Source organism: Astatotilapia calliptera, chromosome 3 (genome assembly GCF_900246225.1).
Source record: "Astatotilapia calliptera chromosome 3, fAstCal1.2, whole genome shotgun sequence".
Classification (NCBI taxonomy): Eukaryota; Metazoa; Chordata; class Actinopteri; order Cichliformes; family Cichlidae; genus Astatotilapia; species Astatotilapia calliptera.
Window position 1 is genome coordinate 22603764 of NC_039304.1, and position 27046 is coordinate 22630809.

Genomic DNA, 27046 nt, shown 5'->3' on the forward strand with positions numbered 1-27046 from the left:
GAAGTTACACTCGTATCTACATAAATAACAACATCTCTTTCTTCTGCTTAATTTTTAGTACAAAGTAAAACAGTTAAAGCAGCAGAGCTGGATGTGAGGATGAGGCGCTCTTTGCTCTGCGTGCTGGAGTTATTCTGTAAGTACATCACTGACTTTCTCTGTTTGCATGTTACTGATTAAAGAAACTATTTAAATATCACGAGGAGATGAAAAGGTTTGTCTAACAATGTGATTGGTGCTGACTTGGCTCATTTTAACACTGTGTGGGATACACTGCTGTTTTACATTTAGAGTCTATACTTTATGAGCTCAGAAACTGATTTGAGGATGAACATCAACTGAAAATGCACATTTTTCAAAGAGTTGGATGATGTTTCAATCTTGATTTTAGGGCTCAGTACACTCTTCTATGGAAATGTTGAAGGTAAGATTTTTTTTTTTTCTTTTCTTCCTGTTTATAAAATCTGAACAGTATCGATCTGTATCTGTCATCATCCTGGATTTTGGACCAAGTATTTCAGTTTTGGACTCTCAGCATCTGTTTGATATTCTCTGTTTCACTTGGTTTGTTGTGGTTTTTCAGTTTTTAGTTTTTCTAATATTAAACTTTTTCTTAGATTATGTTTTCATTCATATTCTGTGTGTATAGTTATCTTTTCAGTTATTCTTCAAGCTTGTTTCCCATCCTCCTGTGTTCCCTGAGTCTAGTCTGTGTTTCTCTTAGATCTCCTGTGCTTAGTCAGACTTGTCTTCCTGTTTGTTTACCTTTTGTCTGGGTCAAGATTGTGTCATTGTGTCTCTGTTTCAGTGTTTATGCTTCCTGTTTTATTTTGACAGTCCCTTGTCCCGTGTCTTGTTTTCAGCTGTTTCTTCCCTCTGTCTTGTCTCCCTGATTTAGTTCCCTGATTACTACATGTTAAAGCCAATCTAAAGAGAAATATTCGTTTAGTTTAGTTTAATGTGATGGGTAAGAAAACATTAGATCACATGTGTGGTAGCAGGTTAGAATGAGCCAGGACGGCAATGGAAATGTGCACTGAAGCAGCAAATCGTTTTTTGACCGTGACATCGTTTGTTTGTATGTACGAGTCAGAAATAAATCTGGACATCTCACATTAAGAAGTGGAAAAATTATGTTTTCAAAGCTTGGTAGAGAAATTCGCCACTACACTACATGTGTGTACTTCAGCCTTTGTCGTGATTTGTCTCATAGTTATTTTCCCTGTTTGTTCTGTATTTCTTGGTTAGTATCTGAGTTTTTTGCACTCAGCCCTCTCTGGGTTTTCGGTTTTCATGTGAAGTTTCATCAGTAAAGCTGTTTTGAGTTTAGTTCTGCTTCCACTGAACTAACTGTGGTTACAAATGGCTGTTATTCTAAAACAATTCATGATTTTTTTTTTTTTTTTTTTGGTAAAACTCATTGAGTAAAAGCTTAAAGTCTGCACTTCAGTCACATTAATTATTTGATTTACTGTGGTGGTGAACAGATGCAGAACTACAAATCTAGTAAAACATAATGGCCTTTTTAAAATTCTCACTAAACCTGCAGTGACAATAGTTCTCTTGTTTTGGGGGGATTTTTTTTTATTTTTTTTATTTCTAACTTACAGTACATGACAAGGCCACACTAACAGCAGACAGTACAACTCTACCAGCAGGGGGCAGTGTGACACTGACCTGTGATGTGAAGGACTCTGCTGACTTAAAATATGAGTGGTTCAGACAAACGTCATCTGAAGTAAAGTCCATAATAACTGATGAATCAGGCAGAACGATCTCAGTGTCTGAAGGAGGCACGTACACCTGCAGGGCTGAAGGGAAAATTATCATCATTACAGAAAGTGACTCAGTCACAGTTCAGAAAACTGGTGAGTTTAAACATTTCACTTGAACTAAAACATTTTTTCTGTTATTATTATTATTGTTTTTGTTGTTGTATTTGAGGCATTTTTAAAGACAAATCAGCATTTATTCACATAATTATGATAAAACCTGCTACTGGAAACAACTTTTTGTATTATCTTTTTTTTTGTTCCCTGTTTTGTTGTTGTTGTTTCTTTTTTTTAACAATATTTGTTGAACAGTCTTGGCTGCTGTGAAACTGCAGCCCATGTGAGTTTATCTACAATTCAAACTAAAGTTTCCTGTGTTCATTTATACGTCTGTTTAAACAGGACATCAGGAAACAATTATCTTCCCACCAACAGTTAAAACCCTCTAAAACCTCGAACAATGATCCAGCTGTTTCCAGGCAGCTTACTATTTTATATTTGGTGTTTTTGGCCAATTGTTTGTTGTTGTTGTTGTTTATTAAAATCTTTGTAAAATCAGTAACCTGAAAGTTGCAAGACCCTTTACCCTTTGTTTTATTAAAGCTATCAAACCACATTTCACAGTGAGCAGGTGGAGCAAAGAAAAAAGATCATTCAGGTTCATATTTTTATGAAAGAAATTGTTTTGTTTTTCAGTTTGGTTTTGACTGTTGGAAAATACATTTGTTGACATATTTTCCAACACTGAGACTTTGTATTTTGAGAGTTTAACAGAGTTGTTATGAAACGGCAGATAAATGAGCACGCAATAAAAAAGATCATTCATGTAAACTAAGGTTGGGCGAGTATTTATCGACCATCGACGACAGGCTGAGGCTGACACTGGTCGTTTTTACAAGAGCGATTTATTTATCTGCCCATGAGTAAGTTTGCTAATAATGTTGGTTAAAGCTAAGAGAAGCAGTCAACAGGAGAAAAAAATAACAGGGCTGTTTTAACAGCATCTTCTTCCAGCTGCAAGCAAATGCACTCTCGTCAGTGTGCCCAAATGCAGCAGCCACTTTGTATTTTTTTGGCAACTACAGGGAGTGCAGAATTATTAGGCAAGTTGTATTTTTGAGGCATAATTTTATTATTGAACAACAACCATGTTCTCAATGAACCCAAAAAACTCATTAATATCAAAGCTGAATGTTTTTGGAAGTAGTTTTTAGTTTGTTTTTAGTTTTAGCTATTTTAGGGGGATATCTGTGTGAGCAGGTGACTATTACTGTGCATAATTATTAGGCAACTTAACAAAAAACAAATATATACCCATTTCAATTATTTATTTTTACCAGTGAAACCAATATAACATCTCCACATTCACAAATATACATTTCTGACATTCAAAAACAAAACAAAAACAAATCAGCGACCAATATAGCCACCTTTCTTTGCAAGGACACTCAAAAGCCTGCCATCCATGGATTCTGTCAGTGTTTTGATCTGTTCACCATCAACATTGCGTGCAGCAGCAACCACAGCCTCCCAGACACTGTTCAGAGAGGTATACTGTTTTCCCTCCTTGTAAATCTCACATTTGATGATGGACCACAGGTTCTCAATGGGGTTCAGATCAGGTGAACAAGGAGGCCATGTCATTAGTTTTTCTTCTTTTATACCCTTTCTTGCCAGCCACGCTGTGGAGTACTTGGACGCGTGTGATGGAGCATTGTCCCGCATGAAAATCATGTTTTTCTTGAAGGATGCAGACTTCTTCCTGTACCACTGCTTGAAGAAGGTGTCTTCCAGGAACTGGCAGTAGGACTGGGAGTTGAGCTTGACTCCATCCTCAACCCGAAAAGGCCCCACAAGCTCATCTTTGATGATACCAGCCCAAACGATTTATTTATCTGCCCATTAGTAAGTTTGCTAATAATGTTGGTTAAAGCTAAGAGAAGCAGTCAACAGGAGAAAAAAATAACAGGGCTGTTTTAACAGCATCTTCTTCCAGCTGCAAGAAAATGCACTCTCGTCAGTGTGCCCAAATGCAGCAGCCACTTTGTATTGTTTTGGCAACTAATTCCTCCATGTTTAGACTTCTTCTGTGTTCTAAATGCACAAATCAGTCCGTGCATGATTAATTGCTCAGCCCATCAAAAAGTCACCTGTGTGAATTTATCGCCTATTGTTACTTACTGGACTGATGAATGTTGGTTGGAAAATTTTTACATATCACTCAACCCAAATGTAAACGATAAAATATGAACTCACAAATAGTCTTACATTTAAAGCTGTTTTGCAGTTACTCGGCTGTTATTTTCTAAATATCAAAACATCAACAGGTTTTATACATTTATGAATTTATTTGCTTGTATTTATTTATTTATTTTTTTCATTTATTGCAGCTCATATTGTCACCAGGGTGTAATTAATGTGATTACTATTTACATATATTACACTCACTGAATCCTTTGAAGTCCAAAGTTCAGTTGAAAGTTTAGTTAATCTGAACAGTCTTTATTTATTTATATTATTATTACTATTCCTGAATGGACAATCTGTTCTACTTTTCTTGTAACATCAGCAGCAAGTAAACCCAGAGCCACGCTGACAGCACAAAGTTCAGTCATACCAGCAGGGGGCAGTGTGACACTGAGCTGCTCTGTGGAGGGCTCTGCTGGCTGGAAGTTTGACTGGTTCAGACGTGATTCAGTCTCTTCTAAAGCTCAGCTCATGAGAGGAAATGAAGGAAAAACAGTTATTCATGCAGAGGAGGGAGAGGAGATCCAGTTTTCTGCACAGAGGACAGCAGTGACGTCACAGTTGTGGAGACTTGTCAGTTTAGTATTTTATTCTAAAGCCAGAAAGAAACACACTGATTGTCCCCCTGTCCAGTGAACACCCAGTAATTAATTTCTCAAATGAGAAAATAAACAGTATAACTAATTATAACTAGAAAACAACACATTTACCATTATCATATGTATTCAAGCATCCATCTAGACCTGAAAAAATCATTCATCATGTCACCGGAAGAGCAGAAAACAAACAAATATGAACTTTATGTTGTTTATTTATTAGTAGATTCTACTGCTTTCTCTCTACTTGGCAGTGTCTTGTGTCTGAATTCAAGAAGGAAAAAAAGCTTTTGCAGTCTAGAGTTTTGTATTTTATTGTATTTTTTAACTTATTGATTTGCTTGATAACCTCAAAGTCAGTTCAAGAAAGCAAATCAGACTCATTTGAGCTGACAAAAACATATAAAAACAATAATAACTAAACAACATACATGCTTGAAAAATTTATTACATGCTAAAAGTGAAGTTGTAACATGGCATCATAACTTATGTAAATATGTGTTGATGTTTATTCTTCTAAACAGTTTCTGTCTGTGAATCAGCTGTTTTTCACTCACGTTACTCTCATGTTTAAAACATCAGAATTTTTGTGTTTCTATTTGTGTCTAACTGGATATTTTCCTGTGAACAGTTCCCAGTAAGCCCACTGTGACCCTGCAGCCATCCTGGACTCAGATATACAGCGGTGAGACAGTCACTGTCAGATGTGAGATTCAGGGAGGTGAAGGAGCTCAGTGGACGTATGAATGGAGAGCAGCCAAGTTAAACACACCTCCAACATCCAATGAATACAGAATCATCAGAGCTACTGAGTCTGACAGTGGAGGATACAGCTGCCGGGGCAGGAGGGACTATTTCTTCTCAGAGTGGAGTGATATCATCACACTGACTGTATCATGTAAGATCTTTCATCCAGAGTATCTAAATAAGGAAAAAGCACTTCTTCTTTCTTACAGCTTTATAACTGTCTTTCATGTTGGTCAGTAAAATGTTTAGTTTTTATTCCAACAACAAAAACCTGAACAGCAGCTTTTTATTCACAGTGAAGAGAACAAAACATATGAGAGTAACTTCTCTGCTGTGCAGCTCTAATACATGAAAGATGAAATGCAGAACAAATGCTGAATCTGTCTCAGCTGCTCCACCACATCCACTAAGAAACATTAAATCCACTGATTGTTCCTCATGTGTGTTTTTAACTTAGAAATGCAGCAAATTAAATATGAAAGATTAGTGTTGTGTTTGTGTGATAGTTGTACAGTTTGTTGCAGCTTCACCATTAAAGTTATGTGATATTTATTATTTCCATATTTCCACCAAGTTATTTCAACTGGTTTGATTCAGTCATTGACTTTTGTTCTTTTTCTAAACTGAACTGCAGATAAACCAAAGGCCAAACTGAGAGCTGATAACACAGCTGTTCCAGTAGGGGGCAGTGTGACCCTGACCTGCTCTGTGAACCCATCATCATCATCTGGATGGAAATACTACTGGTACAGAGATGAGAAATCCTCTGAAGCCCTGACCACACAAGATGCAGTTTTCCACTCAAATGGACAAATCAGTGTCTCACAGGAAGGACTCTACAGGTGCAGAGGAGGAAGAGGAAACCCAGTTTACTACACAGAGGACAGCCAGTCAGTCAGGATTGGGAAAACTGGTCAGTTCAAAGTTAATGAACCCCAAATCACTACCTGATGAAAAGTATCTGATGGAAATTGACCCCTTTTGTCATTCACTTGTTCATTTCCTGAATACAGTCCCAATCAGGCCTGTCGTGACTCTGTATCCAAACTGGTCTGAGATATACAGAGGAGAGACGATCACTGTCAGATGTGAGATCCATGGAGGAGACACTGAGTGGGATTATGAGTGGGAAACAAACAGCATGATAAAAGGTCCAAATCAAAATGAATACAGGATTAGATCTGCTTCATCATCCAACAGTGGAAACTATCGCTGTAAGGGCAGAATGAAAAGTTCACAGCATGAAACAACAGAGTGGAGTGATTCAGTCACACTGACAGTTTCTGACAGTAAGTAGAGTCATAGTTCATTTAACCTGGAAATAGAAACAGTTTGTAAAAATGTGTTTTTATTAGTACATGTTGAGTCAAAGTCATTCGTGAAACAATCTGATGAACTTTTTCCTGTAACTTCAACAGCAAGTAAACCCAGAGCCACACTGACAGCACAAAGTTCAGTCATACCAGCAGGGGGCAGTGTGACACTGAGCTGCTCTGTGGAGGGCTCTGCTGGCTGGAAGTTTGACTGGTTCAGACGTGTTTCACAGTTTTCTGGAGCTCAGAAAATAGGAGCTGGAACATCAGAGCACACGATCAGTATTTCAGAAGGAGGCATCTATTACTGCAGAGGAGGGAGAGGAGATCCAGTTTTCTCCACAGAGGACAGTGCTGCAGTTACAATTCAGAAACAAGGTGAGGCACAAATAATTGAAAGTAATACTTGATAACTGTCAATTTTATATATACATATTATTCCATCTTGATTTTATATTTTAAATATTTGTGTTCGTTTATTTGTTTGTTGAACAGTTTTGGCTGCTGTGAAACTGCAGCACAGCTGGTCTCAGATATTCACTGGTGAGACAATCACTCTCAGATGTGAGATTCAGGGAGGTGAAGGAAAGGTGTGGAAATATGAATGGACAGCACCCAACACAAACAGCCCTCCAACATCCTGTCATGGTTGGCTGTGTGGCAGGCAGGCAAGCAGGAGTGGTGGATCCAAAATGCAGGACTCAGACACAGAAGTTCAACTTAAAGCGCAGCTTTATTGCTGGGAAAACCTCTTACTAAACTAAACTCACCAAAGGACAACAAAAACGCTGGTGGACTAAAACACTGAAGCAGAAATACTGAACTGGAGCTAGAGCTGGAAACAAAACACTGGTAACACGGAGGCAAAACACACACAGCTTGTTGAGGGTACGACGCAACACTGACTCAGAGAAACACAGGGAATAAATACACTGGGAAGTAACGAGGAGAATGAGACACAGAAGGAGAGCACAGCTGGGGGAAATTAGAACTGATGAGACAAGCAAAGCAGGACACATTCACATAAGACACGGACCTACAAAGTAAAACAGGAAGTATCACACAGAGACGCAAACTTGACACAGTGGAGACAGCAACTAGGAAACACAGAGACATAAACCATAAGGCAGAGGACTCTAAGAACCGAGAGGCACAGAGGGGAACTCAAACATGCAGACAGACTTACACAGAACAGAGGGGACATAGAGAAACATGAAGGGCAAGGGATCGAAACTAGAAACTCACACCAAGTACAATAATACAAAAATCACAAAGAACTAAAACGCTGGGTCAGGAGACCCAGGACCCTGACACATCCAGTGAATACAGGATCAGCAGAGTTTCAGTGTCCCACAGTGGAGACTACAGATGTCGGGGTAGCAGTGACTATCTCTTAACAGGATGGAGTGATGCCTTCAGACTGACAGTTTCATGTGAGTTGGACCATGATTCATGCTGACATTTCATGTTTTCCTGTTTACATCTGTCTACTACTCTTTGGTGTTCATTCAAAACTGAACTGGTATTTGAAGTTTGAATATTTATTTTCTTATTAACTAATTAATTTTCTTATTGTTATTTTCCCTGAACTAAATGATAACATGATGTATGTTTTCCTGTATCTTCAACAGCAAGTAAACCCAGAGCCACGCTGACAGCACACAGTTCAGTCATACCAGCAGGGGGCAGTGTGACACTGAGCTGCTCTGTGGAGGGCTCTGCTGGCTGGAAGTTTGACTGGTTCAGACGTGATTCAGTCTCTTCTAAAGCTCAGCTCATGAGAGGAAATGAAGCAAACAGAGTTATTAGTGTCTCACAAGGAGGTCTGTACCACTGCAGAGGAGGGAGAGGAGATCCAGTTTACTACACAGAGGACAGCAGTGACGTCACAGTTAGAGAAACTCGTGAGATTAATAATTTTATTTCTGCCAAACTGAGAGATGTTATTTTGTGTCCTGTGCTAACAATTTCATTCAACTGTGAGTTAATTAAACCTGAGATGAGAGACACCTCCTGACAAATAGAAGAATTTATTGCGTCTTATTTTTTTATCTTCATGTTTCTATTTGTGTCTAACTGGATATTTTTCTGTGAACAGTTCCCAGTAAGCCCACTGTGACCCTGCAGCCATCCTGGACTCAGATATACAGCGGTGAGACAGTCACTGTCAGATGTGAGATTCAGGGAGGTGAAGGAGCTCAGTGGACGTATGAATGGAGAGCAGCCAAGTTAAACACACCTCCAACATCCAATGAATACAGAATCATCAGAGCTACTGAGTCTGACAGTGGAGGATACAGCTGCCGGGGCAGGAGGGACTATTTCTTCTCAGAGTGGAGTGATATCATCACACTGACTGTATCATGTAAGATCTTTCATCCAGAGTATCTAAATAAGGAAAAAGCACTTCTTCTTTCTTACAGCTTTATAACTGTCTTTCATGTTGGTCAGTAAAATGTTTAGTTTTTATTCCAACAACAAAAACCTGAACAGCAGCTTTTTATTCACAGTGAAGAGAACAAAACATATGAGAGTAACTTCTCTGCTGTGCAGCTCTAATACATGAAATATGAAATGCAGAACAAATGCTGAATCTGTCTCAGCTGCTCCACCACATCCACTAAGAAACATTAAATCCACTGATTGTTCCTCATGTGTGTTTTTAACTTAGAAATGCAGCAAATTAAATATGAAAGATTAGTGTTGTGTTTATGTGACAGTTGTACAGTTTGTTGCAGCTTCACCATTAAAGTTATGTGATATTTATTACTGACATATTTCCACCAAGTTATTTCAACTGGTTTGATTCAGTCATTGACTTTTGTTCTTTTTCTAAACTGAACTGCAGATAAACCAAAGGCCAAACTGAGAGCTGATAACACAGCTGTTCCAGTAGGGGGCAGTGTGACCCTGACCTGCTCTGTGAGCCCATCATCATCATCTGGATGGAAATACTACTGGTACAGAGATGAGAAATCCTCTGAAGCCCCGACCACACAAGATGCAGTTTTCCACTCAAATGGACAAATCAGTGTCTCACAGGAAGGACTCTACAGGTGCAGAGGAGGAAGAGGAGATCCAGTTTACTACACAGAGGACAGCCAGTCAGTCAGGATTGGGAAAACTGGTCAGTTCAAAGTTAATGAACCCCAAATCACTACCTGATGAAAAGTATCTGATGGAAATTGACCCCTTTTTTCATTCATTTGTTCATTTCCTGAATACAGTCCCAATCAGGCCTGTTGTGACTCTGTATCCAAACTGGTCTGAGATATACAGAGGAGAGACGATCACTGTCAGATGTGAGATCCATGGAGGAGACACTGAGTGGGATTATGAGTGGGAAACAAACAGCATGATAAAAGGTCCAAATCAAAATGAATACAGGATTAGATCTGCTTCATCATCCAACAGTGGAAACTATCGCTGTAAGGGCAGAATGAAAAGTTCACAGCATGAAACAACAGAGTGGAGTGATTCAGTCACACTGACAGTTTCTGACAGTAAGTAGAGTCATAGTTCATTTAACCTGGAAATAGAAACAGTTTGTAAAAATGTGTTTTTATTAGTACATGTTGAGATATTTGACATGTTTAGATAGTCTCACTCTGAAAGTTCATCATAAATATTTGTGAGTCAACATTTTAGTGACATTGAATTTAGAGTTAAGAGACGAAAGATTGAGAGAAAATCTTTGTTGAACAGATGAACCCCGTCCTGTCCTCACTGTGTCTCCATCATGGCTGAGTCCTGGAGCCTCAGTAACTCTGAACTGTGAGGTTGAACATCCGTCTGCAGGATGGAGCTTCTACTGGTATAAAGCTGTTCCTGATCTATCAGAGAAATCCTCCAGTTATGAGCTGCTACCTGATGGCAGTGGGACTGCACAGGACTCCTACATCATTCATGGACAGACACACACAGCAGGATATGTGTGCAGAGCTGGAAGAGGAGACCCAGAGTATCACACTGATCACAGTCAACCAAAGTTTGTCTGGTCTGCAGGTCAGTTTGTTTCTATTGTAACCAGTGCAGCTGTTGTTTACCTCCAAAGGTCACCCAAAGGAGAATTGAATCTTTTCATTTCTGATTGTGATTAAAGTCTTTATTTAAAACTTGTTTAATGTTTAGCTCAGTGAAATAAGTAGGTGACCCTATATGCCGTATGGCTAGGCAGCAGTCCGACCTGTGTCCCTTTGCTGTTTGTCTTCCCCTTTCACTGTCCCTGCTTTCCTGTCTCTCTACACTGTCACTATCAAAAAAAGTAAGAAGCTTTGTGTTTATTAATTGTAATTCTTTCCCTTAGATAAAAGTGCATGTACAGATAAAACAGCCAAAAATACGAAATTTTAAAAAAAAAAGATAAAGAGAGAATGCTAACTAGTTAACGGCTCTGACAAATATGAGGAAAACCCTGACAGATAAGGAGATAGGTAATCGTTGCCATTAAAAAAATAAAAATAAAAAAATTTCTAAAATCTGTGAGCTTTGTCTCTTCACTGCATGTTGTTTCCAGATGTTCATGCAGCAGCGTCTCTCACAGTGAGTCCTGACAGAGTGCAACACTTCACCTCTGACTCTGTCTCACTGACCTGTGAGGGAAACTTCACTGAGTGGAGAGTGAGGAAGTTCTCTGAGGACGGCCGACGGTACTCTGACTGTAGGAGAATGACTGGATCCACATGTGACATCAACACATCAAAGTCAGATACTGCAGTGTACTGGTGTGAGTCTGGATCAGGAGAGTTCAGCAGTGCAGTCAACATCACTGTACAGAGTATGTTATTATACATTTACTTCTTGGTTGTTAATGATTTAGACGTGACATGAACTTTTGTCCCACCTTTGCTGTGTGTGAAGTCATTTCATGTGGAAAAATAAAACACATACAGCAGTTTTTAAATACACAAGATCAGATCTTCATGATGAAAAGCATTTGTACAATCTGTTCTTATTATTGTTTGTCAGCTTTTTCTCAAAGTGTGCACCAGCTGATGTGACTGAAACAATTGTGTGATTGTGTCACAGATGATGGTAATGGTCCTATCCTGGTGAGTCCTGTTCATCCTGTGACTGAGGGAGCTTCTGTTAGTCTGAGCTGCAGTTTGAGAACACAAAAAATACTTTCCAATGTGTTTTTCTATCACAATGACAAACTTATTCAAAATGATCCCCGAGGGGAGCTGAAGATCTCTGCAGTGTCAAAGTCTGATGAAGGTTTCTACAAGTGTCAGTACTCAGGAAGAGAGTCAGCACAGAGCTGGATGTCAGTTAAAGGTGAGCAGGATCAAAACATGCGATGGAGTTTTATAAACCAATGACTGAGAAGGAACGTTAGATTGTCTGATTTAAGTCTCAAAGTCACTTGGCTCTATTTTATAAATGTATTTATTCATAAGATTATAATTTATTAATTAATTTCTGTTTTTTGTTACGTGACTGTGTCAGGAGCTGACAGCTCTTCATCTCCTGTGTGGATGATTGTTGGACTGGTTTGTGGAGTCTCTCTCATTATTATTCTCCTGCTCTTGTTGTATCGCTGCAGACAGTCCAAGTGTAAGAGCCTCTTTTCTGTTTTTATTATTATAATTATTATTATTATTAGTAGTAGTAGTAGTCATAGTCATAGTATTAGTAGTAGTAGTATTGACATTTCATTGAGTATTTGTCACAGTTAGTAAACTAAAACACAACTTTATCACAGAACTTAGAAAGTTATCCAAATAAAACAAAAACAAAAACTAAGAAACCAAATTTCTACAAATCTTATTAAAACAAACTATGATGAAGGATGTGACAGTAAAGGAAGATTGAGGCAGTCTATAAAACACAGGATAATGAGATGATGGGAAACAGGTGGGAACACAGTGATAACTAATGCCCCTTTTCCATTAGTACCTACTCGGATCAACTCACAACTATTCAAATCGTATTGATTGGTTTTCTATTACAATCAAGTACCACCTAATGTGTGTGGTCGTCCTAATAGCAACGTGGCTGAGCATCCTATGACGTAATTAGGATGCGTCACACACACTACAATGAAGGTGGACGTTGAGGCGATGATAAACCTGCTGCTCAGTCTGCGAATTTTCGTCACACTCTGGGACCATGATGTTGCTTTTGCAGCTGTTTTCCTCATTGTTGGGTTTCAAAAATGGCTCTTTTTATTTTCATCAACGAAATACTCTCATAAGTCATCAAGTGATGCCACTGACCAGCCAATCAGTGGGATGCAGGCTGATGACGTCATATTTTGGGATCGCCTCGGGTCGCCTGGAACTCCGGCTGAGTAAATACTGAAAAAGTACCTGGTAACAGGAATAGAGATGGCACGATACCACTTTTTTATGTCCGATACCGATACCGATATCATAAATTTGGATATCTGCCGATACCGATATGAATCCGATATAGTGTTTTTTAATCAACAAAACTGTTTTTTTAAATATCTTGCTGCATTTTGTATAAGTTCATATTCAAGTTTAAAACAACAACTACACTAAAGCTATTCTGTTATACCTGTATGCAAAAAAAATACTTCATAGTTCAGCAATACTGATCAATCTAATAAACTTAAACCTACACCATCCTCCCTATTCTGGTATTTTAAAGAGTACTTAGCGTAAATATTAAGCAACCTAACTAATAGGGTTCCAACTCCCAGAAACAAAAAAAATAAATAAATAAAAAATAGGGAAGCACCCCTCACGCTCCACCTCATGATGCTTAATCGACGTAATCAACCTTAATTTGATGCAGTGTGAAAAAAAATGCACAGAAATCAATTATTTTTCAAGAAATATTAAATAGATTCAACATCTTTCTTCAACAAAATTGCAGACTGCACAGATGGTACCGTCCCAAAGGAAAAAGTACTATAGCTTACTAGGGTATATATATTAGACTTAATAGTCACTATATACAGTAATTGACTTCTATTCTTTTTACATCAAATTAAAACTTTGGGTGTCAGATAATTATTTATTAAAAGCTAGACATTTTAAATGAGAATAAGAAAGAAAAGTATGTCTTTGTGCCCCCTTTTCCCTGTTAATGCCCTATCGGCCCCCCTGGCTAAACTTTGCTAGATCCGCCCCTGCACAGTTACCAGCGTCAGCTACGTAGAAAAAGATCCTGGTGTAGAAAGTAATATTAAATAAATTCTAACAACAGCTTATCAAGCTTAAACGTGCTGCTGTTGTTCAGCCGCTGGTTTCCTCTTTCTGGTGCAAAGTGGGCCAAAAACAAACAAGAGAGACGGACTCGCGACAGAAAAGCCGATCAGCTGATCATTAAGCAGTTTCATGATTGAAGTAGCAGCAAGAAGAGGCAGTCGCTTGTTAAGCTTAATGCAGGAATGCTTTACAAACATTCAGAGATGGACTTACACACTTGCTTTACTTCTCTTGGGGATAACTTTGTCGGAGATGAAATGCCGGGTTGCTAGCGAAGCTCCAAATGCTATCCAGACCACCGACAGGTCCCGCATGCCACAGCCGCTCTATCACGTGACGCATACTGCTCCGACGTGCTAACGTTCTGAGGTGAGTTACGGCGTGTTGCAAGTTTTGCGAGGTGCTTTCGTGATATTTAATGGATCGGATTACATTTTTTATTTTTCTCCGATATCCGATCCAGTAATTTAGGTCAGTATCGGACCGATACCGATACGTAATATCGGATCGGTCCATCTCTAAACAGGAACTATGACCTGATGGAAAACCCTGAAAACCATGGTGACCTGACCTGAGTAGTTACTAATGGAAAAGAGGTTAACAGAATGACTATGGAGGATGTAAAACTAGACCCAAGATACAGACGAGAACAGAGACCAAAATAAAACAGGAAATGACTGACACTGAGACCTGGACTAAGACACACGAGCTTGATGCAGACAGTAGACAAAACATGGAGACCAGAGAGAAAGAACAGAGTGAGAACACAAGGGGATAAACAACCTCTCATTAACCAAATAGACAGATAACTGTAATGTAAACATAACATCATACGAGAAAACGAGAATGTCAACAATACAAAATACAGAACTATGAAACTAAGAATTATCAAAAACTAGAAAACCAGAGAAAGCAAAACATCAAAACCCGGGTCAACCATTCAGGGACCTTGAAGGAAGCACAGGCAGGAAGTTACCTGCTACACATTGTTACCTGTTGCACCTCCAACGGTTACATCATGGTAGCTGAAGGGTCATCAGCTGGGAGCCACCCTTCATTGATGTTTTGCTCCATTAATCATGGAACATCTTGTGGTGGTGGAGCAACGGGTGGAGGTCTCCCTACTGTCCCCACAGCTGACCCTAGGACACTTGTCTTCCCCACATCTGGTCTTTCCCGATCTCCATTAACCTTTACATGACGTAGGTTCAGTTTGTCCTCAGCAGTTTTTTGAAGAACATTTATCAAAATTCAGTTGGACAAACATCTAAATAACCAACAGACTACATGCAATAAAAGAATTTAAGGTAACTGGTACGCTGTCATTGGTTTACAATTGTGTAACAAAAATATGAACATTTTAGGTGCAGATAAACCCCGAGATGTCATTTACTCTAATATTGAACTGGAAAACTTTGGAAATAAGTGTGAGTACACAAAACATAGAATGTAGAAAAAATGTTTTTGAAATGTTTAAAAACGTATTAATTATTTTTCTTTTGTGGATTCGATCATCTTAACAGGGAAGCATCAAAAACCAGAGCAGAGTGCTGTTTATGCTAATGTGAAGACAGGAGCTGCAGGTACAGTCACAACAGTCTCATTCAGTGTTTGTACTTGAATGTGTATATACAGGGTGGGCCATTTATATGGATACACCGTAATAAAATGGGAATGGTTGGTGATATTAAAGTCCTGTTTGTAGCACATTAGTATATGCGAGGGGGCAAACTCCTCAAGATGGGTGGTGACCATGGTGGCCATTTAGAAGTCGGCCATCTTGTATACAACTTTTGTTTTTTCAATAGGAAGAGGGCCATGTGACACATCAGACTTATTGGTAATATCACAAGAAAAACAATGGTGTGCTTGGTTTCAATGTAACTTTATTCTGTCATGAGTTATTTACAAGTTTCTGACCACTTTTAAAATGTGTTCAATGTGCTGCCCATTGTGTTGGATTGTCAATGCAACCCTCTTCTCCCACTCTTCACACACTAATAGCAACACCGCAGGAGAAATGCCAGCACAGGCATCCAGTATCCGTAGTTTCAGGTGCTGCACATCTCATATCTTCACACCATAGACAATTGCCTTCAGATGACCCCAAAGATAAAAGTCTAAGGGGGTCAGATCGGGAGACCTTGGGGTCCATTCAACTGGCCCACGACGACCAATCCACTTTCCAGGAAACTGTTCAAATAGGAATGCTCGGACCTGGCACCCATAATTTGGTGGTGCACGATCTTGCTGGAAAAACTCAGGGAACGTGCCAGCTTCAGTGCATAAAGAGGGACACACATCATCATGTAGCAATTTCAAATATCCAGTGGCCTTGAGGTTTCCCTTGATGAAGAATGGACCCACTATCGTTGTACCCCATATACCACACCAGACCATCACTTTTGTTGTTCCAACAGTCTTGGAGGGATCCATCCAATCTGGGTTAGTGTCAGACCAATAGCGGTGGTTTTGTTTGTTAACTTCACCATTCACATAAAAGTTTGCCTCATCACTGAACAAAATCTTCTGCGTGAACTGAGGGTAGCTGGAGTTTGTAAGGGTGCCATTTGTGAGTAGCTAATATCCGCCGAAGGGATGTTCGACTAATGCCACTCTCCAGTGACATGCGGCGAGTGCTACGCTGTGGGCTCTTGCTGAGTGAAGCTAGGACAGCCACTGATGTTTCTTCATTAGTGACAGTTTTCTTGCGTCCACATTTTGGCAAATCCAACGCTGAACCAGTTTCACAAAACTGAGCAAGCAGTTTGCTAACTGTAGCATGGAAGATGGGTGGTCTCGTAGGGTGTTGCATTGAAATCTGCTGCAATGACCCGGTTACTGCGTTCACCAGATATCAACACAATTTCGATCCGCTCCTCACGTGTTAACCTCCTCGACATGTCAATGGCTGTGAACAAAGAGAAACTTGTAAATAACTCATGAAAGAATAAAGTTACGTTGAAACCACGCACACCATTGTTTTTCTTGTGACATTACCAATAAGTTTTATGTGTCACATGGCCCTCTTCCTATTGAAAAAACAAAAGTTGCATCCAAGATGGCCGACTTCTAAATGGCCACCATGGTCACCACCCATCTTGCCCCCTCACATATACTAATGTGCCACAAAAAGGACTTTAATATCACCAACCATTCCCGTTTTATTACGGTGTATCCATATAAATGGCCCACCCTGTATGTATATATATATATATATATATATATATATATAGATCCGGAACAAGATCCGGGCCATCAACACATACGCCCTGCCCGTGATCAGGTACCCTGCTGGGGTAATAAGCTGGCCAAAGGAGGAGATAGAAGCCACTGACATAAAGACAAGAAAGCTCCTGACCATGCATGGAGGGTTTCACCCCAAGTCCAGCACCCTGAGGCTGTACGCTAAGCGGAAGGAAGGGGGCCGGGGACTGGTGAGTGTCAGCACCACAGTCCAGGATGAGACAAGGAACATCCAAGAATACATTGGGAAGATGGCCCCAACTGACCGAGTGCTCAGTGAATACCTCAGGCAGCAGAAACCCAAGAAAGAGGAGGGAGACGAGGAACCATCATGGAAGGACAGGCCCCTGCACGGTATGTACCACCGGCAGATAGAGGAGGTGGCTGATATCCAGAAATCCTACCAGTGGCTGGACAAAGCTGGACTGAAAGACAGCACAGAGGCACTAATCATGGCAGCACAAGAACAAGCTCTGAGTACAAGATCCATAGAGGCTGGGGTCTATCACACCAGGCAAGACCCCAGGTGCAGGCTGTGTAAAGATGCCCCAGAGACAATCCAGCACATAACAGCAGGGTGCAAGATGCTAGCAGGCAAGGCATACATGGAACGCCATAACCAAGTGGCCGGCATAGTGTACAGGAACATCTGTGCCGAGTATAACCTAGAAGTCCCGAGGTCAAAATGGGAGATTCCCCCAAGGGTGGTGGAGAATGACCGAGCTAAGATCCTGTGGGACTTCCAGATACAGACGGACAAAATGGTGGTGGCTAACCAACCGGACATAGTGGTGGTAGACAAACAGAAGAAGACGGCCGTAGTGATCGATGTAGCGGTTCCCAATGACAGCAATATCAGGAAGAAGGAACACGAGAAGCTGGAGAAATACCAAGGGCTCAGAGAAGAGCTCGAGAGGATGTGGAGGGTGAAGGTAACGGTGGTCCCCGTGGTAATCGGAGCACTAGGTGCGGTGACTCCCAAGCTAGGCGAGTGGCTCCAGCAGATCCCGGGAAAAACATCGGAGATCTCTGTCCAGAAGAGCGCAGTCCTGGGAACAGCTAAGATACTGCGCAGGACCCTCAAGCTCCCAGGCCTCTGGTAGAGGACCCGAGCTTGAAGGATAAACCGCCCGCAGGGGCGTGCTGGGTGTTTATATATATATATATATATATATATATATATATATATATATATATATATATATATATATATACAGGGAGTGCATAATTATTAGGCAAATGAGTATTTTGTCCACATCATCCTCTTCATGCATGTTGTCTTACTCCAAGCTGTATAGGCTCGAAAGCCTACTACCAATTAAGCATATTAGGTGATGTGCATCTCTGTAATGAGAAGGGGTGTGGTCTAATGACATCAACACCCTATATCAGGTGTGCATAATTATTAGGCAACGTCCTTTCCTTTGGCAAAATGGGTCAAAAGAAGGACTTGACAGGCTCAGAAAAGTCAAAAATAGTGAGATATCTTGCAGAGGGATGCAGCAGTCTCAAAATTGCAAAGCTTCTGAAGCGTGATCATCGAACAATCAAGCGTTTCATTCAAAATAGTCAACAGGGTCGCAAGAAGCGTGTGGAAAAACCAAGTCGCAAAATAACTGCCCATGAACTGAGAAAAGTCAAGCGTGCAGCTGCCAAGATGCCACTTGCCACCAGTTTGGCCATATTTCAGAGCTGCAACATCACTGGAGTGCCCAAAAGCACAAGATGTGCAATACTCAGAGACATGGCCAAGGTAAGAAAGGCTGAAAGACGACCACCACTGAACAAGACACACAAGCTGAAACGTCAAGACTGGGCCAAGAAATATCTCAAGACTGATTTTTCTAAGGTTTTATGGACTGATGAAATGAGAGTGAGTCTTGATGGGCCAGATGGATGGGCCCGTGGCTGGATTGGTAAAGGGCAGAGAGCTCCAGTCCGACTCAGACGCCAGCAAGGTGGAGGTGGAGTACTGGTTTGGGCTGGTATCATCAAAGATGAGCTTGTGGGGCCTTTTCGGGTTGAGGATGGAGTCAAGCTCAAATCCCAGTCCTACTGCCAGTTTCTGGAAGACACCTTCTTCAAGCAGTGGTACAGGAAGAAGTCTGCATCCTTCAAGAAAAACATGATTTTCATGCAGGACAATGCTCCATCACACGCGTCCAAGTACTCCACAGCGTGGCTGGCAAGAAAAGGTATAAAAGAAGAAAAACTAATGACATGGCCACCTTGTTCACCTTATCTGGACCCCATTGAGAACCTGTGGTCCATCATCAAATGTGAGATTTACAAGGAGGGAAAACAGTACACCTCTCTGAACAGTGTCTGGGAGGCTGTGGTTGCTGCTGCACGCAATGTTGATGGTGAACAGATCAAAACACTGACAGAGTCCATGGATGGCAGGCTTTTGAGTGTCCTTGCAAAGAAAGGTGGCTATATTGGTCGCTGATTTGTTTTTGTTTTGTTTTTGAATGTCAGAAATGTATATTTGTGAATGTGGAGATGTTATATTGGTTTCACTGGTAAAAATAAATAATTGAAATGGGTATATATTTGTTTTTTGTTAAGTTGCCTAATAATTATGCACAATAATAGTCACCTGCACACACAGATATCCCCCTAAAATAGCTAAAACTAAAAACAAACTAAAACTACTTCCAAAAACATTCAGCTTTGATATTAATGAGTTTTTTGGGTTCATTGAGAACATGGTTGTTGTTCAATAATAAAATTATTCCTCAAAAATACAACTTGCCTAATAATTCTGCACTCCCTGTATATATATATGTGTGTGTGTGTGTGTGTGTGTGTGTGTGTGTGTGTGTGTGTGTGTGTGTATATATATGTGTGTGTGTACGTATATATGTGTATATATAGATGTATATATGTATGTATTAGGGGTGCAACGATACACAAAATTCACGGTTCGGTTCGATACTTTGGTGTCACGGTTTGATATCTTTTCGATACAAAAAAAATGTTCATGCCTTTTTAATTTGTCATTTATTAAAATTATAAATATATATTTTAACAAAAAAGTACAGTTTTTAAATTTTATGTTGCTGAAACAAAAAAGTAATAAAAAAAAAATATATATATATATCTCAGGGCTCGCAAAATTTCAAAATCCCTGGTACCCCTTCGGGCAGGGACTCTTCAGTTTTTGGTAGCCCAAAATAAATTTAAGTAGCCCGAATAAAAAAGAGAGCAATTTTTTGATTTATGTTTTGTTTCCTGTTTTGTTTCCTTTACAATATTATACATTAAAGTATAATATTGTATAATTATATAATATTAACTTCTTTTCTTGTGCGCGTTTCTTATTTTGACAGCGAATGCGCACCTGTGGACCACTTATGTGCACCCCTGGTTATTTAGCTCGTCATATCGCAGCCACAGAAATTCTTTTGTCCATGAAACCATAAAGCTGCACTTTCTTTTTGCCTTATAGTCTGATTTGTCAAAACTTTTCCGTTTTGTGGTCACTTCTTCACCCTGACCTGTCTTATTTGGCTCAGCAGAACTAAAATATATATCCTGCTGCTTTTACACACGCACTCACATAACGCTGAGCGATTCTCTGTGTGATCAACCTCTCAAATGTTTAAGCTTGCTGCGGGAGATTTCACTTGTCATGTTTGCATAGTAAGCTAACGATTGATAAGACGATGTCAGAGGAATTGGTGCGCAAATTATCGTCACTCACCAATCAGTGCTGTCGCTCTCTATACACAGTTTGCAAAGTGAAAGCAAAAAACAAGCGCAAATTCAAACGCGATTTCAATATGTCACATATTGACAGTGGCTCACCGATGCCAATGACATAATTACCCAGCTACATTTCCGAAAGAATGCAAAAGCATTGACATATATTTTTCCTTCCTATGATAGCCCGCAAAATCGCTAGCCCGACGTCCCGGGGCTAGCGATTTTGCGAGCCCTGTATCTGATTGAGGAATCACTCATCTTTGGAAAAGAGAGTTTATTACAGAGAAATGGCTCTTTCCAAAATAAAAAACTATACTATACGCTTCTTCTGGGCTATATTCAACATATTAGGTCCCCATAAGGAGAATCATGTGCTAACGGCTGTCTAAATGACTCGGGTAAAGTTTGTAGCATGCCTGCTTTTTGTTTTTGTCTGCTTCCACTTCTCTTTTGCCTGGGGCTGGACGGCCAACACGTTAACGAGCTAACTGCGCTAACACACTAGTTCCCACCAATGTAATTGAGCTTTGCGTGGCACATCCAACATACTGTTTTACTTTAGTCCATGACGTGCTTACCTTCAGGGTCATACGTCACATGAAGACCAAAATAGTTCCAAACGCCACATCTGAATGAGGGTGGGGGAGGTTCAATTTGCCATGTTGCAACGAGAGCTTAACTTGTCTGGCTAGCTTGCCCTGCGCTCAGTGAATCTGCGTTCGACTACTCCGCCTAGGCTGCACTGTCGAGCGCAGATCCACTGAGTGCTCAACACAGACAGGATCGTTAGAAGGAAAGTTGATAAAATAAATAAAAAAATTTGTATTGTTCGATACATATGCGTACCGAACCGCAAGCACTGTATCGAACGGTTCAATATCGATACGAGTATCGTTGCACCCCTAGTATGTATATATGTATGTATATATATATATATACATACATATATATATATAATTTTTTTTTTTTTTTCCTTTGTGGATTTCATTATCGTGACAGGGAGGCTTCGTAGAGCGGAGGAGAGTGCCATTTACTCTGATGTAAAGATGGGAGCTGCAGGTAAGGTCACAACAGTCTCATCCAGTGATCCGGTCATTGCGTATAGTAGTACTGATCACTAGAGTTGAATCTTGCGCACATGTGGAAATTCATATCCAAAAAACAAGAAGTCTACTTTGTTTAAAGTATGTTATTTTTATTGCATCTAAAGTATGATTTTAGAAATGGTTTCCAGGTGTTTCTTAGAGATATTCCCCCATATTTTTTGGGGTTTTTTGTTTTGTTTTGTTAGTTTGCGTGTTTTAGGGGAGACCAGGTATGGTTGTAACACATTTTGCTCCAGCACCCATAACACAATTAATTTTTGTGCTAGAGGTCACAAACCTTTACACAAATTACCCATTTTTTCCCTATAAATGTCAACCATTCAAAGCCCTGCAAGAATACCACAGACCTTGTGTGTTAATGTTAAATACATGGTGTTCCTTTGTTATCACCTACTCCACAATCAGGGTGGGTTGTAACACATGCTGGGGAGAAGTGTCAGTCGACACCAGAGAATGTGCTTCAAAAAAGTGATGTATTGGAATAAAAGAACAGTTTTTGTCTCTATTTCTCTGTGACTGACCATATCTCAAACACACCCTGGCATGTGCGGCTGTGTACATTAGTTTAGTAGAGCAAACTTTCATAATACAACGGACACTTAGTAAAAAGTTAGTACAATGCAAGTCTGTGTGGTGGAGTGTGGTCTGAGCATGAGAGAAGAAGAGGCAACTGCACAGCAAAGACACATAATAACTCCAGCTTTGTGTCTTTTTAATTTCAGCTAATGTATGGAACAAATCGCTTCCTTTTCAGCTCAATACAAAACGCGTAATATTTTCTCTGAATACGGGACGAAACTCCGTCATGCTAGCTAGTACACAGTACGAGTTATTGTAACTGACTGTAAAAAGTAAGCATAATGAAAATAAACTACACCTGAACTTGGTTTACATCTGACCCAGATAGACTGCAGGTGATAACTTCTTACCTGAAGTTCAGTTCACCTGACACTGGGACCGGTGGCCGCCTCCGGTCTCTCCTCCTCCTGCCTCCCATTTCCCTCATCCACCTGCTGGCCTCTGTGGAAGCTCCGCCATAGCCACCACCAAACAACTGACTTATTTTTACACATCTGCCAGCATCTGATTATACCATTACAAAAAAAAAAACAACAACAAAAAACCCATAAAGACGAAAAATGACCATCGGCCCGCCGGGCAAATGCCCGGTATGCTCGATGGCCAGTCTAGCTATGGTCCTATCATCATAATCATGTATCCACTATTTTTACAGTAGCTGCCAGGGCCAGAAAAGGAGACTGGTAGCTGTGCATGGGTCAAATTTGCTACAAAAAACAAAACAAAAAAACTTTTGTATGTCACAACCAGTTTGTTCTCAATAAAATCTGCATACACTTGCAACCCTGACAAGCACCATGTGAAATCAGGGATGGAAGTGGGTAAAAACTGAAATCATCATATGACTCCTATCTCATCCCTGAGATAGATAGGATGAGATTAGTGGCGTTACAACTCTCCCCATGTTACAACCATACCCAGAACTTATCTATATCTTTAAATATAAAACACATTGTATGTCTTTTGTCTAAGACAGCTAAGCATACATAAAGACAACAGTTGATTTTCATTTCAGTTTCAGTCAACCTCTTGTCCCTTCAGTGAATAGCTACATATCACATTTCTGCTGAATAAATATCACTTCTCTTTTAGAGGACAGTCTGATGTATGCTGAGATCAACCACCACAAAAAACAAAAAGCCAAGAAAAATAAAGGTGAGCAAAGTCTGCCATCATCTCCACTCAGTATTGTTCAGTCTGTTTCTTATCTTAAAGATGTAAATCTTCTTATGTTACAATTTCTATTCACAGTTTACATAATTTAATAAAAGCTTCTTTTTTATCTTTTTTAATTGATATAATCTTTTTTATATGAATTGTTCGTCTAAGTAAGTACATTGATTTTTTTTTAAGTATAAAATATATCTTATAGATTACTGTTGTAGCAGTGTAGCAGTAGCAGTGCATAAATAATCACATTAGGAAGCACTTTTATTAGTAGTAATAGTAATAATAAGAAGAAGACGAAGAATCAATTCCATTCTCTGTTTCAGCACAAGTAAAATCAGGTGCATTCATATCTAATGACTAATCATTTTTTAAAATTAATTTTTTAATTATTAATTTATTTTATATTTCAAGGCGTCTATATAAAACTTTGATTTGATTTCTCTTCCATGCAGCAAAAAAAGTCCATGTTTTTTTTTTGTTTGTTTTTTTCTATTTATTTATTTTTTTGTGCTGTTTTATTTTCTAATTTTTGGACAATTATGATATAAAAAACAGTTATTGATTTTAATTATGAGAATATGAAAAAGTTTAAATAATTGTCTTTCTACTTACAGGAAAATCAAGTCCTGAATCAAACAATGAAGCAGTTTACTCCCAAGTCAAATTAGAAAGAGCTCTAGGTAATATGAAAATATAATTATTAAATCTAACTATATCCTCACTTAACATTTTTTGCATAAAACTTTGAAGGCAAAAGTTAGATATGTCATCTTTAGTATTTGAGCTTAAAAGTTAAGATTTTGCACATTTTTGCAAAGATATATGTAATAAATGTGTAATATTTAGGTACCGCTGTGTCCAAGCTACTTGCACTTTCTTTCTTCACTTGTGAGATTATCTTCAGACCGTTGTAAATTTCTTATAGTTTACCTCCATCCACCTTTTTCCGTTGATCCATCAGCTGTATGTGATATTTGTGTTGCACAAATGTATGCTGAGATCTCATATCTCTCTTAGAGGACAGTCCAATGTATGCTCAGGTCAACCGCTGGGATAAAGGAAATACTAAGACAAACAAGGGTGAGTAAAGCCTGCAATCATTTACAGTGATGACATGGATAATTTATTATAATGATTTATGATTACATTTAAAAATGTAAATCTGTTTGTTTGTGTGTGTGTGCATTTTTGTTTATATCACTAATAAAAACAGTGATAAAGAAAACTTTGTTAACCTGTGGTTTAAGAAAATTATTGTTGTTTTTGTTGTTGTTGTTGTTGTTATGAGACTACACAAGTCTTTTAAGTAAACTTCTCTCCATTACAGGAAAATCAAGTCTTGTGTCAGCTGATGAAGCAATTTACTCTGAAGTCAAATGAGGGAGCACTCTAGGTATTTATGCTGACATGATGGAGTATGATGTGATGATTTATTCTTGTTCTTTAGCTCATATTATTGTTTCAAATTGGAAATCTTGTTGTCTTTTTTGCTTTACAGATCAGTGAGGAGAGCTGTAACAGCAACCCCAAAATGAAGCTTTTTATGAAGCCACTGTTGCTCCTCTGCTACCCAAGTGTCATACACACCCAATAAGTATAAGAGTTATAGGTCATCATCATTATGAAATACAATATCTGTATTAATAACTGTAGACATATTACTGTATTTTAGCACAAAAAAGTACAAACTGGTGTGCTTCTGTTTAGTTTCATGCTCTCTCTATTCACTCAGTGATAATAACAGCATGACTTACAGTCAGCTTTTTCAGTGTTACATATAGTTTATTAATGTTTGGGCAATAAACACGGTATACTTTTGTATGCAATAATCTTCTACATTATTAAAAGAAGACTGATATAATATGATATATATCTGATTGTATTTGTGCAAAATACTAATGAACCTGTTGATGTCAATTATGGAATAATTTGCTTTTTCTCCATGAAAATATGCGTTCATATTATAATATGTGTGTCTCTGGTTGTGTGTGTGTGTGTCTGAGAGAGAGAGATACATACATATAAACATACAGAATGTGAGATGCTGTGTTTGCTCCAGTTCAGTGTGGTGGCAAGGCCCAAAAATAATATCTGCCCGGGACTTTTCACAGAGTCATGAAAGACCTTATCTTCATCTCTTTGACTACAGAACTAAAATGACAAAGAACAATCTAAGCAGAATGTGTGCAAGTGTACTTAGGTACTTACAAGCTTATGGAAAATATATTTTAGCTCTGACAGCTGGTAGACAGAGAGCATAGACACAGAACAACTGTCTGTGACTCACCGGCTGAAGAAGTGGAAGAGTGAGAAACTGAAATGTCCAATCTGTGTTCTTTTTGGAGTCCGGAGAATTGCTGGGAGCAGAAAGGCAGAAACAGAGTTGTCCCCAGGAGGGACAAACCAGGATTCAGGGACAGGAACAGAAAAACAGCACAACATGACACTCAGTCTGGGCCTGTATAGGACCTCATATGGGTATTCTGTAATTAGTGTTGCCAACTGTCCCATTTCAGCTGGCACATCCCATATAATGAGCAAAATTGGTTTGTCCCTTATTCTACCAAATATCATGAAAATTGATGGTTACCCGCAATGTCACACACAGTGCATTTTTACACTATGCCCAGCTTGTTGTGCACTGTGCTTCTGGCACGCCACGGTGTCCCTTATTTGATATTTAAAAGTTGGCAACCCTATCTGTAATTGACATATCATTTACATATCCACGTAGGCTGCCCTACATCAAATGACCAGCATATCTCTGTACTTCCAAATGAGCTGTTAAAGGGGTCTTTGTGTGATCTGTCCTTGGTGAAGCAAATGGACGAAAAGATTTGACACATTGACAGAGCTTCTCTCCACCACTGCAGCACCAATGTAGAAAGATGTCCTGGTCCACCACTTCTCCTCTGCTCAGGCTTAGCCTTTCACCAGCCCCTCACTCTTCATCCTCCATGCTCACCATTTCTTCTTTTCTGCCAGTACTTGCATCTCGCACGATGAAGAAGCTCTTGATGGTGAAGTAGTAGTTACCAGCCCAAGACCTGCAGCATGTCTGGGGAGCTCACCTTTGCCCATTTTTCTGGAAATTCCTGACTCAATGTTGGCCAGCTCTTCTGGCTTGATGATACCAAGCAGTTCATTGGTGGTTCTGCACCTAGTTAGTCTGAGGCATCTGCAACCTTAACTCCTCGAGCTCCCTCTTCCAGGTAGAAGCTCCCACCTATGTTGCCCAGGATAATTGCTAATCTGTGAGCCCTGTGCAGCTCAAGCTTTAGAAACCCAGGCTACCAAAGCCTCCTGAGCAGCTCCAGGTTCCCGAGTCATCTCTGAAGCCTTCAGTGCTGCTCTAGTCACCAGTCATCCCATACAAACAGAATC

General features: G+C 39.5%; 2 protein-coding genes across 2 annotated transcripts in view; both read left to right on the plus strand.

The window, feature by feature from the left end:
* Positions 1 to 25448, plus strand: part of LOC113018953 (Fc receptor-like protein 5) — a 52918-nt gene extending 27470 nt beyond the window's left edge. Inside the window, exons 7-15 of the mRNA XM_026162412.1 lie at positions 12124 to 12231; positions 15218 to 15280; positions 15377 to 15436; positions 21807 to 21866; positions 23585 to 23647; positions 24277 to 24342; positions 24680 to 24742; positions 24990 to 25055; positions 25161 to 25448. Of these exons, the coding sequence (XP_026018197.1) occupies positions 12124 to 12231; positions 15218 to 15280; positions 15377 to 15436; positions 21807 to 21866; positions 23585 to 23647; positions 24277 to 24342; positions 24680 to 24742; positions 24990 to 25042 (536 nt within the window). The 3' untranslated portion in view covers positions 25043 to 25055; positions 25161 to 25448. The remainder of the gene's footprint in view (positions 1 to 12123; positions 12232 to 15217; positions 15281 to 15376; positions 15437 to 21806; positions 21867 to 23584; positions 23648 to 24276; positions 24343 to 24679; positions 24743 to 24989; positions 25056 to 25160) is intronic.
* Positions 5465 to 10186, plus strand: LOC113018956 (high affinity immunoglobulin gamma Fc receptor I-like). The gene is made up of 5 exons (XM_026162418.1): positions 5465 to 5513; positions 8307 to 8579; positions 8774 to 9040; positions 9524 to 9802; positions 9903 to 10186. The coding sequence occupies exons 2-5, from the start codon at positions 8453 to 8455 to the stop codon at positions 10184 to 10186; spliced, it is 957 nt and encodes a 318-aa protein (XP_026018203.1). The 5' UTR covers positions 5465 to 5513; positions 8307 to 8452.
* Positions 25449 to 27046: the final 1598 nt, after the last annotated feature.

What these genes read in the sequence shown, in the direction of transcription:
- LOC113018956 (XM_026162418.1), top strand. Translation starts at nt 8,453, where the DNA reads ATGAGAGGAAATGAAGCAAACAGAGTTATTAGTGTCTCACAAGGAGGT. An exon ending in CATCACACTGACTGTATCAT is followed by an intron (nt 9,041 to 9,523) that starts GTAAGATCTTTC and finishes ACTGAACTGCAG; the next exon opens with ATAAACCAAAGGCCAAACTG. An exon ending in AGTCAGGATTGGGAAAACTG is followed by an intron (nt 9,803 to 9,902) that starts GTCAGTTCAAAG and finishes TCCTGAATACAG; the next exon opens with TCCCAATCAGGCCTGTTGTG.